Source organism: Mauremys mutica, chromosome 1, assembly GCF_020497125.1.
Source record: "Mauremys mutica isolate MM-2020 ecotype Southern chromosome 1, ASM2049712v1, whole genome shotgun sequence".
In the NCBI taxonomy this organism is placed as follows: domain Eukaryota; kingdom Metazoa; phylum Chordata; order Testudines; family Geoemydidae; genus Mauremys; species Mauremys mutica.
Window position 1 is genome coordinate 244,679,349 of NC_059072.1, and position 12,194 is coordinate 244,691,542.

Genomic DNA, 12,194 nt, shown 5'->3' on the forward strand with positions numbered 1-12,194 from the left:
GGATCTCAGAGGCCTTCTCTTGCCACCACTATTTCAGTAATAGTGTGCTGTGACACTTTTGTATTTTTATGTCTGATTTTGTAAGTCATTTTTAAGTGAAGTTAAACTTGGGGATAAACAAGACAAATCAGACTCCTGAAAGGAGTACAGTAGTCTGGAAAGGTTGAGAGCCACTGAACTAAAACAATTTAATTAAACAAGGGCAAACCTGTGTAAGTTTGGGTATAGACATGCCCTTAATGTACCTGGAGTCTTAATATAAGGAGTCCCAGAAGAAAATCGGCAATAATACAAAAATCAAAGTGAACACAGATTAAAATATTTTGGCCATGTTTTCCTGAAGACAACTAGAAATAAAACCCTGTGTTCTGCCTTTACTAGTGACTTACAAACCTCTGATTTCACAAATCAGATCTTGCTGCAGTCAGGCACAAATCTCAGAGAGATTTTAATTTCAATTGTATTAGACTTAAGAGAACACTGAAAAAAATTAACACTGAAACTAATATAACTGTGCTGGTTTATTAGTAGGAACATAAGCCAGGCAGGAGGTAAGAGAGACTACCAGAAAAACCTTATTTCCTAACCTGCTTCACTTTGTTTTTCATTAAAACCAACGTAATTTCCTTCTTTGACTGATTTAGTGGGTAGGAGAGAAGCTGTAGGCATGATATATCTTGATTTTAGTAAAGCTTTTTACACAATCCCACATGACAGTCTCATATGCAAATGAGGGAAATGTGATCTGGATGAAATTACTATAAAGTGGCTGCAAAACTTGATGAAAGACCAAACTCAAAAAGTAGTTATCAATAGTTTGCTGTCAAACTGGGGGGATGTATCTAGTGGGGTCCTGCAGGGGTCTGTCCTGGGTCCAGTACTATTCAGTATTTTCATTAATGACTTGGATAATGGATAACAGTTTGCTTATAAAATCTATGGATGGGATTGCTAGCACTCTGAAGGACAGGATCAGAATTAAAAACAACCTTGAAAAACTGGAGAATTGGGCTGAAATCAACAATATGAAATTCACTAAAGACAAGTGCAAAATCCTACACTTAGGGAAAAAAATCAAATGCACAACTACAAAATGGGGGATAACTGGCTAGGCAGTAGTACTGCAGGAAAGGATCTGGGGGTTATAGTGGATCTCAAATGAAATATGAGTCAACAATGTGACGCAGTTGTGAAAAAGGCTAATAGTCTGTGGTCTATTAATAGGAGTATCATATGTAAGACATGGGAGGTAACTGTGCTTCTCTGCTTAGAACTGGTGAGGCCTCAGCTGGCATACTGAGTCCAGTTCTGGATACTTTAAGAAATATGTGGACAAACAAGAGTGAGTCCAGAGGAGATCAACAAAAATGATAAAAGGTTTAGAAAATCTGACCTATGGATGAGAAAAGGTTAAGCAAAACGGGCATGCTTAGTCTTGAGAAAAGAAGACCGAGGGGACACCTGATAACAGTCTTAAGGTATGTTGCGGGCTGTTATAAAGAGGACGGTGATCAGTTGTTCTCCATGTCCACTGAAGGTAGGTCAAGAAGTAATTGACTTAATCTGCAGCAAAAGAGCTATTAGGGAAAAAGTTCTAACTATCACAATAGTTAAGCTCTGGAACAGGCTTCTAAGGGAGGTTGTGGAAACCCCATCGTTGGAGGTTTTTGAGAACAAGACAAACACCTATTTGTTTAAGTATACTTGGTCCTGCCTCAGTGCAGAGTGCTGGACTAGATTACCTTTCGAGGTTCCTCCCAGCCCTATGTTTCTCTGATTTCTATGAAAACTCTCCAACCTCAACTTCCTGTGTTTTGGTGCCAGCACAGCTATATCTTAATTAGGGCTGTCAATAAATCACAGTTAACTCACATGATTAACACAAAAAAGCAATTGCTATTAAAAAATTAATCGCAATTAATAGCAGTTTTAATCACACTGTTAAACAATAGAATTGTTTAATATTTATTAAATATTTTTGGAAGTTTTTCTACATTTTCAAATATATTTATTTCAATTACAACACAGGATACAAAGTGTACAGTGCTCACTTTATATTATTATTTTATTATTATATTATTAATATTTGCACTGTAAAATGATAAACACAAGAAATAGTATTTTTCAATTAACTTCACACCAGTACTGTAATGCAATCTCTTTATTGTGAAAGTGCAATTTACAAATATAGATTTTTTTGTTACATAGCTGCAATCCAGACCAAAACAATGTAAAACTTTAGAGCCTACAAATCCACTCAGTTCTACTTTTTATTTAGCCCAATCACTAAGACAAAGTTTGTTTACATTTACAGGAGATAATGCTGCCTGCTTCTTATTTACAATGTCACCTGAAAGTGAGAACAGGCATTCGCATGGCACTTCTGTTGCCAGCATTGCAAGGTATTTACGGGCCAGATATGCTAAACATTCCTATGCCCCTTCATGCTTTGGCCACCATTCCAGAGGACATGCTTCCATACTGATGACGCTCGTTAAAAAAATACTGTGTTAATTACATTTGTGACTGAACTCCTTAGGGGAGAATTGTAGGTCCCCTGCTCTGTTTTACCCACATTCTGCCATATATTTCATGTAATAGCAGTCTCGGATGATGACCCAGCACATGTTCGTTTTAAGAAAACCTTCACCGCAGATTTGACAAAATGCAAAGAAGGTACCAATGTGAGATTTCTAAAGATAGCTACAGAACTCAACCCAATGTTTAAGAATCTGAAGTGCCTTCCAAAATCTGAGAGGGATGAGGTGTGGAGCATGCTTTCAGACGTCTTAAAAGAGCAACACTCTGATGTGGAAACTATAGAACCCGAACAACCAAAAAAGAAAATCAACCTTCTTCTGGTAGCATCTGACTGAGATGATGAAAATGAACATGCGTCAGTCCGCACTGCTCTGGATCATTATCGAGCAGAACCCGTCATCAGCATGGATGCATGTCCTCTGGAGTGGTGGTTGAAGCATCAAGCGACATATGAATCTTTAGCGCATCTGGCATGTAAATATCTTGTGACACTGGCTACAATGGTGCTACGTGAATGCCTGTTCTCACTCTCAGGTGACACTGTAAACAAGAAGCAGGCAACATTATCTCCTGCAAATATAAACAAACTTGTTTGTCTGAGCGATTGGCTGAACAAGAAGTAGGACTGAGTGGTTTCATAGGCGCTAAAGTTTTCCATTGTTTTATTTTTGAATGCGGGGGGTGGGGAGGTTGTACATAATTTTACATTTTACATTCAACTTTCATGATAAAGAGATTGCAGTACAGTACTTGTATTAGGTGAATTGAAAAATACTATTTCTTTTGTTTTTTACAGTGCAAATATTTGTAATCAAAATAAATATAAAGTGAATACTGTACATTGTGTTGTATTCTGTGTTGTAACTGAAATCAATATATTTGAAAATGTAGAAAACATCCACAAATATTTAAATAAATGGTATTCTATTATTGTTTAACAGCGCGTGACTAATCGCACGATTAATCATGATTCATTTTTTAATCACTTGACAGCCCTAAACTTAATACTTGCTGGTGTTAGATAAGGAGTTAAGTAAGCAGCTGACAAAGTCCCACTCTGCAAGACACATATCTATTGTGAGAGGCCTTCTGATCCATGGTTGCCTCTTCAGTACACTGTAGCTCACTCAGAAACTGAAAATCCGGAGTCTATTGTCCCCCTCCCCCCTCGTGCTTGAAATGGCTTAAACATGTATAATATAATCACATTTTGCACTTCAATAGAGCCCTTGAGACTCTGAAGAATCAGCTGGGGAGCATGCAACTACCCATCTAGTTGCTAGTGTTAGCTACAGGGAACATATTAACCAGCTCTTCATCAGCTGCATGAGCTTTGTATTTAAGTCTGGGTGTTGATTTTGATCTATAAAGCTATACAGTTTGAGTCCTGGCTATTTGAATGATCAACTTTCAACCTAGTTAAGATCAGCTGGCACACTCAAGCTAACAGTCACCAGATTTAATCACCTAGAATCCAAACCAGTGCTCACTGAAATCAATGGAAAGACTCTTCCATTGACTCAGGAGACATTGGGTTAGCCACCCCCACACGCTCTCCCCATGACCAGATATTCTTAGTGTAGGGTCCTTGACTCCAGAATTTACTTCCTCAGCTGCTCCATCCGAGCCAGAATCTGCTTAACTTCAGGAAAAGGAACAAGGCCCAGCTCTTTCCTCAGGCTTTGGCTAAGGGACTGGTGCTGGGTGAGTAAATGGCTGTGTCATTGTATTTTGGGAGATCTTGTGTTTTGTTCTTGGTGCTTGACTTTTGTTTTAAAAAGGTTGCTTACCGTATTAAGCTGTGTACACATGCCCTGAGACTTTTTGCAGTTGAGCTTATTTTATCAATAAATATATGCTCTGTAGGCACGTATAATGTGGATTTGTAGCTTAGGAAAAACAGAACCCTTGTGAGAAGACTGTACTGAAGTGATGACATTCCACATTCACAGAAATGGGTTCTATACATTTGCAACTGGATTTACTTTTTTTACGAATTTATCAGATATCTTTGTTTCTGAAAGTGTCATTCCAACATCACAGAGAAGTAATTGAAAAGAAATTAAACCCGATCCTACTCACTTATAAAAGTGTAAATCAAGAGTATATCTAAAATGAACTCCATTGCCTATAGAAACACAAAGATGTATATAAACTAGTATTTTCCTGATTTTCTCTCCCATGCTCTTTGCATGCTGCTTGTCCTCTTAGGCCCAGAACCTGCAACTGGCTTTATCCAGGCACAAAGGTCAGTTTACAGGAGCCAGCCGCAGGATCGGTGTTTTAGTTGCAAACTCTTCAGTGCAAGAACTGTGTCTTTTTTTGGTTTTACGCAGTGCCAGGCACAATCCTGATAAGGGCCTCCAGTTACCACTGTAATATTAAAATATTAATTATTTTTATTATTGTTAATGTTGAGCCAATGGGTTACACTGGTGTAAAATCAATATGAGAGGAGACTATGGAGTCACTGAACAAAAGATAATAGATTAAAAAACAAAAACTCATATTAGTTAAATAGTGCCTTTTAGGCCCAAACCATGTTAAGCATGGTGAAGAGCCACACTACCACAGTGAGAACTATGGCACTGTGCCTCAGGGTATGTCTACACTATGGAGACTATGTGTTGGCATAACTATGCTGGCATAGCCCCTTAGCGTAGAAGCACTTACTGAAGGGATTTTTCTGTCAGTGTAGGAACACCACCTCCCTGAACAAAGTTAGCTGTGTTAATGGACGCCCTATTCCATCAGCGTAGACCAGGCCTCTGAGAGAATCAATGGTACATGCAGCTGCTGCTCCACCCTTCAAGGGGTGAAGTCTGCAAGCTCATCTGCAGTTGTCCATATCTAGCTCCAACCTCCTCCCATCCCTTCTGGGTATCTGGCAGAGCTAGCCCTGCACAATGCTTACCCTGGTCCATGCATAGGAAGTTCAGGTATGGAGGCTTCACCTTGCCCTCTTTATAGAGCAAAATGAAACAAAATCACTTTCACCTGCAAAAGACAGTTTGATTTAATGGAAACACTTCAAGGTTCTGACTCAATTTTTAATGTCCCCTTTTGAGCAACTGATGCCATTTAGACATCTAACTACCCAATTGTGCCTCCATATCAGCTAGTTTGATATCCCTGTTATGTCAACCACACCCATACATTATGGGAAGTTGGATTTTAAAAATCAGAGCTAGAGTTTTTTGGTACAGTGGACTAGGTTGGTAGCACACTTTTGCTCTCAATCACACCCACGAGTTACAGAGAAAAAGCTGCCACTGTACATTGTGTGGGGCAGAGACTACCTCTCTTGCCAGTACTGATAATTTTCACTACATTTGATGTTTAACTTAAAGCCCTAGCTCTTGGAGACATGTTATTAAATGAAAATCTCAGTTTTCAATTTCTTTAAAAGTATTCTTTTAGTCCTCTTAGTCCTCCATCTCCCCAGTACGCTTCAGGGAGTCTAATTCCCCTCCTATCTCCTCAAACTGGAGAATGAGAGACATAAGGGAACCGGAGATGTGGATTTCCACTTATCTATGATAATGACTCATGGTTTATAATAAAAGCCTTAATGTGGGTTTGGGGATAAGAACCACCTTTTGCAATTTGTGAAAGACAACATATGAAACAATGCATTACAACACATGAACTCCCGAAATTCTCCATTCACCTACTCTCTTTGCCACAATTCCAAACTTCCTGAAATTTTTTACAAACATGTAGGTTATAAGCTATATTTCCTGTTTTCATTTCAATCACATTGGTAACATTTTTGCAAAAATTGCATGAGCTTCATGGAGTGCTTCAGTATTATCAAAAAATTCATAAGTTTGTCTCATTGTTGCTTAGAATTACATACTTACTCACAGCCTGACTAAGCCAAACTACATTGTCTCTTGATAAATACCGGTATATCTCACGGAGTGTATATCATTTCAGGCTGCTGATTGATGTTACAAGGGCATTTTATATTTTCTAGAAATCATCTTACAACTCTTCTCTCTCTATCTTTCTCACACACACACCCACACGAATATCTAATCCAATTACCTCTAATATGTCATCTCTTTTAAAGGGAGATTACCTTTTTTTTACTCATCTGTAATTCTTGTCATTAATATTGGCCACAGCAAACAGAATGTTTGAAACAAATGCTTTTCCAGGATTACCCTCATGTTGAGAGAGTGTAATTCATGTGGTAGACATGTATATTTAAGCCCCATTAGCTGTCATAATAAAGTCTTTACCTCAGATATTGACACTGAATGCAAGTGACTCAGTTTTACATTTAAACCTTTAGACAAATGCACTCACAGCTGCATAGTAATTTTGTTCTGCAAACTGTCGATCACTGCTATCCTTTAGTAAAAGGACATAGAGGAAAGAAGGAAAGACTAACCCTTGCCTTCAGCCACATTTTGTCTCTTTTGCAGCGGTGTCAGTGTGCACAGATGCAAACCCGTGCTAAGATCTGCAGTCATGGTGGCTGCAGATCTCCCCAAGTGAGGACATTGTGCAGTATCGCTAGGTCAAACAGGCCATTCTGAATGGAATAAAGGCAACTCCACTTTCATTATGCAGCTATGAACAGCCATATATAGCCTATGTTCAGGAAGAAGGTGCCCACTCTATACAGAAGAAAAAGTCAGTGGACCCAAAAAGGGGAAGTGGGTGTTTCCAGGCTCTCTTCTGGTTACTCAATACCCCACACCCCTTATTCACACAACCAAACCCATTCAGGCTAATACGTTTCTCCAGTCTTAGAGCACAAATAATAAACACCCCACAGTGGTTGCCCCTAAAAAGAGGCAAAGTTGACTGAGACGGTGTGCATCCTCAAGAACAAACCGAGCCATATTTTCACTGTTGTAAATGCACTGCAGAACGTTCAGGGTAAATCCTACTCTCCCTCCCCGCCCTACAGGCATGGGGCTCATCTGAATTGGGAAAATGAGTAGTGTTTTATAACACATTAACTCATTTGCTTATACGTTATATACACCATGCATTCTCCGAGTCTACCCATGCCCACAGAGAGCCCTGAGTGCAAAGGTAGCTGGTACAATTCCACTGTATGGGAGGAAGATATGAAGAGCCCGCAAAGCAACACACCACTCCTATGAGCCCACAGCCCTGTTAGGGGCTCTTTTTGCCCCAGACTGCAGGGAGGATTTAGAGATGACCTATAATTAGAGCTAGTGGATTTGCAGCTATGCAGATTCAACAGCCATTCCACCGGGGGAAGCAGTAGCTTGGCAAAGAGAGAGGATCCCTTCTCCTCTAACCCTTCCAACTCATCCCAGTACAGAGCCCAAAAATTTGAGGAGTATTCTGTGAATGGGATTTGGTTTTCCTTGAGCACTTATAGTTCCCACTGAAGTGAACAGTGTTGTTACCCAAGGAATGCAGGATTTAGCTCCAGGAGCAGAAGTGATAGTAGCTTTCCTATTGTTGTGCCTTTTGCTCATCACAGCTACTAACAGTTGAAATTCAGTTAACTTCACTGGGTCAAAGACTGTGTGGGCAAGCACTCCCATAAAGCATAGCACTACAGGCGTGCCACAATATATATGCAGTAATTTCTGTCTTCTTGACTGTGAAGAAAGGGACATATTACCTGCTAAAGCCATTTTCAATTCTTTCAATGTCTTCATCAGTGGTCCTAATAGACAGCCTGTGCATAGCAGGGTAGGAATGCTGGGTGTTGATTTTAGCCATTTTGCTTTACATATCAGCATCCAAGTGACAGCTAAAACACAAAAATAACATATTGTAAAGACTGCAATAGAGCTAACGTGTTAAATATTTAAGAAGTGATTTATTAGAAAAGAAAATTCTATTAATAGTTTGTAAAATGGCCAGTGATATTTATAAATGTAATGTGAACATTACGTGGTACATTTAAACTAGACAGGGCAAAACATTAGTGAATGTCAACAGAGAATAATTCTGCATTGGCAGAGACAAGGACTAGATGATTTAATAGACCTTTCCACCCTCTAGCTTCTACAAATACTCACTGACAGACATATTTTATATAATAAAATTACATTAAAAAATCTTGTTAAAGAAACATTTAGGTTGCAAAAAGTTAAGTTATACGTGAATTAAGGTTACTTGTGCAATCTGAATTTGGCCCCTTTGTTCATTACGACACAGTCTTTAATTACATGGTCACATATTATTTTTTTCACAGGACCTCCATCTCATTCAATGCACAGGATGGACAGTGCTCACTGATGGGTAGCCAGTCAATATTTCTTTTTATCCTCATCATTAAACGTGGCACGATTCATTATTTACTGTTCACAATCCAAACCCAGAACTGAATGAAAAATTATTCATTTCCTCCTGGGCCTTTCCATGGTGCTCTCACTGTAGTGTCTTAGACCCCAATCCTCAAAGGTATTTAGGCACCTAATTCCCATTGAAAATCATTAAAGCGCTGCCGCGGCAAAGGACTATCCTTAAAGTGCTGCGGCCCCTTCCCCCCGTCGGCAGCCCTGCAGGTACGGACCCTACCGGCAGGGCCCCCGACGGGAGGCAAAAGGGGCAGGAACATTAAAGCACTGCGGCAGCAGCACTTTAAGGATGGAGGGGGGGTGCTAAAGCACTGCTGCAGCAAAGGACCCAGCCGCGCTTTAATGTCCCTACCCCTTCCCCTCCCCGCCCCCGGCTGCTGACGGGCAGAGGGGGGGCAAAGAGAGCAGCTGCCCTGGGGCTAGTGATTTAAAAGGGCCTGGGTCATCGACGTCCAGAGCTCCAGGCCCTTTAAATCAACAAAGGAGCCTCGGGCAGCCTGGCTGGGGCCAGAGCCACCCCCCCCCCATACCAGTAACTGTCCCCAGTTACTTTCACCCCTGGACAAATTATAGCAGGAATGCCAAAAGGCATATCCCTGACACAATTGCCCCACTGCCCAATGTCAAGCCCTTGCTCCAAAGCATGGAGGCTCTACAGTTTCTCAATGAAACTTGTAATGTTTTTAATGTGGGCAAAACACTACTTTTCTTGTTCTTAGAAACAGCTGAACCAATTCAGAAGGAACTTCCCCCAAAAAATCAGCCATAGGCAGACACCCAACATGCCCAAACAGTTTGGCAAAGTTATAAGCAACAGAAGATAGGGTCTTATAATGGAACATGTTAGGCAGCTTCAACGACAGGAAGCACTACCTGAGCTGCCTATAATCATGCAACACGTGATGGTGTGGTATAAAGTTTTAATTGGCAGGACTCAAGAATTGCTACATTGTTCACAAGTGGCAAAGCGAATGAGATCCATTAGGATCTCTATATTACACCTCTCCGTAATGTATTAGGTTATGTGCCACAGATCTTACAGTATTGCTATTTTACAAATGTTTTAAAGAGTTTCAAAAACCATGATTGGGTCTATGTACGTATCCCTCCTCTTGTAAAGCCAGATGCCTTAGTTACCCTTAGAGAGAGTCATGCAGAACTTCAAAAGTGACCTAACATACTTCTAAATGTAAAATTGCCACATATTTAAATTTTGACATCACAGGCTCTTGCAGGTCTAGAAATCACTCCTGTGTGTCCTATTGGAAACCTGGCAATCTCTCCCTCCGCTAATGTAAACATCCCATTTCTAGCTCTAGCAGGAGTGGCAGAAGTGCCCTAAAAGTGTGGAGGGGGGCACACTCGCCTGAACCCACACCCAGCCCGTTCCCGCCGACACCGCCCCCCCCCCCGCACTGCCTCTTCTCCTAAGGCCCCAGTCCCAGGCTGCCTCTTTCCCCCAAGCCCCCACCCCTGTTTGCTCCTCTCTGCCCCCTCTCCCCGGTCACTTGCCCTTAGGGCCAGTAAGAAGTGGTGGGGCCATGGCCTCCTGGCCATCCCCTCTCCACCGTTCCAGTATGAATCTTGTACATCCTGGAACACTTGGCCAATGTAATTTTTGCAAGAAAAAAAAACCTGCTGATTGCTTTAAAACACAGAAACAACAATGTGGGGGCTGTTTGAATCTACTCAGAGATTTGAAATTTTAGACGTTCCAATAATTCATGTGAATTCATTCATAGAGTGCAGGTGAGATAGTTTTATGCCAATATACATGTAAACACTAATAGAAATTTTAACTGAGAATAAATTATCTGACAAATTTATCCCTTTTATCTGTTCACAAACCATTTGTCAACCTGACTTCTATGCATCTATTAGCTATTCATAAACAGTAACCAAATGTTTTGTTCAAAGCATTTCAGACAATCAGTTGCTTACTAATGCTCACCTCAACTGTTCACTTCACTTTATATTATTCCTGATATGTGTTTGGTCACCTAAGTCATATTATATTGCTTCTGCTTCCTGAAACATTAATCACTAATGAACAGCAAATAATGCATTCTCAGTATGACTTTTCAGAAGAGGTTATGCTAAAATTATCAAACCTTCAGGATTCATACATTTTCATAAATTAACTAGCGAGCTGAATAATCACCAAAAAAAAACAAAAAATATGACCCCATAAATAACTCACCATTATGAAAATATTCATAAATCACTTTTTGTATTATTTGACCACTTCTTGCATATATGCACATGCATACCTATGCATACATACACAAGCATGAACAGAATCATGGATAGACACATGAAGACACAATTGAAATTATTTCTGTTTGTTACATTATTTCCTTTGTCTCAATTGCAAGAGTTCTGGGAACAGTCATGTCTCAAAAAGTTAATTTGTGGTTAATTTCAGGTGGTGAGAAAATGTCATCCTCCTTAGGAACCCTCTTGTTGTCATCAGTGATTGCTTCACAGTTCAGTTTGCTAAAATCTGCAGATCTATTCTGTGACTTATGCTCTGTCACACTATGATGATTTTCAGCTGTGGGGTCATGAGCTCCAGATGGGCAACAAGGAAGAGGCCATGGTGTCACAGCTAAAATCTCTCCATTTAAAAACAAAACAAAATGCCTGTTTGCTGGCAAATTGTTGGACAAAGAGGGAGAGTAGGGGAGAGAAGGAAAAAAATGCTTCTTCCTGCTAATGATCTGCTCCTGCAGCCTCTCTAGCACCTGTTATTCATTTTCATTTCCTTGCACTGTACTAGGCTCTAGGAAAGGCATCTTTCATAGTGTGGCCAGCTGCCTGGATTCCGCTGCTGTCTATGGCCCCCTTGCTCTCAGTGCTAAGCCACTTTCTTTAAGCAAGAGAAAGTGTACAAGAGCAGAGAACACTGCAGGGGAGAGAAGGAAGCTAAGTTGACACTCTTTCATCCACCTACCATCCTCCAGCACCCCTAACCCATTTTTATTTTTGCATTAGTTTAATTTTTTTTAAAAAATGGGTGATGGGGAAACAGAATGACTGACAGGATTAGGGTGACCAAACTGCAAGTGTGAAAAACAGGATGAATAATGAATTGAGACATGCATATCTCTAAGGATCTCTTCACTAAAAAATTACAGGAAGTTAGGATACAATCTTCAGGAGTTATGTTAACTAGCATGGCATTGACCACGCCTTTGCAGTTATTTACCACCACCCAGTTGGCATGATGGCAAATATGACTTGTCCATCGACACTGGCTGCTAAGTCATGGTCAGCATAATTTAAAATTCAATAAGTCAACAGCCTAAGAGTGTATGCATCTAAGAGTGCTCAGAATAAACAATATCTCGT

General features: G+C 40.3%; 1 protein-coding gene across 1 annotated transcript in view; it reads right to left on the reverse strand.

The window, feature by feature from the left end:
- The window catches only part of CNGA3 (cyclic nucleotide gated channel subunit alpha 3), a 63,485-nt gene that overhangs the window by 28,424 nt on the left and 22,867 nt on the right, over positions 1-12,194 (reverse strand). Inside the window, exon 3 of the mRNA XM_044984155.1 lies at positions 8,159-8,290. Coding sequence (XP_044840090.1) covers positions 8,159-8,259 — 101 coding nt within the window. The 5' untranslated portion in view covers positions 8,260-8,290. The remainder of the gene's footprint in view (positions 1-8,158; positions 8,291-12,194) is intronic.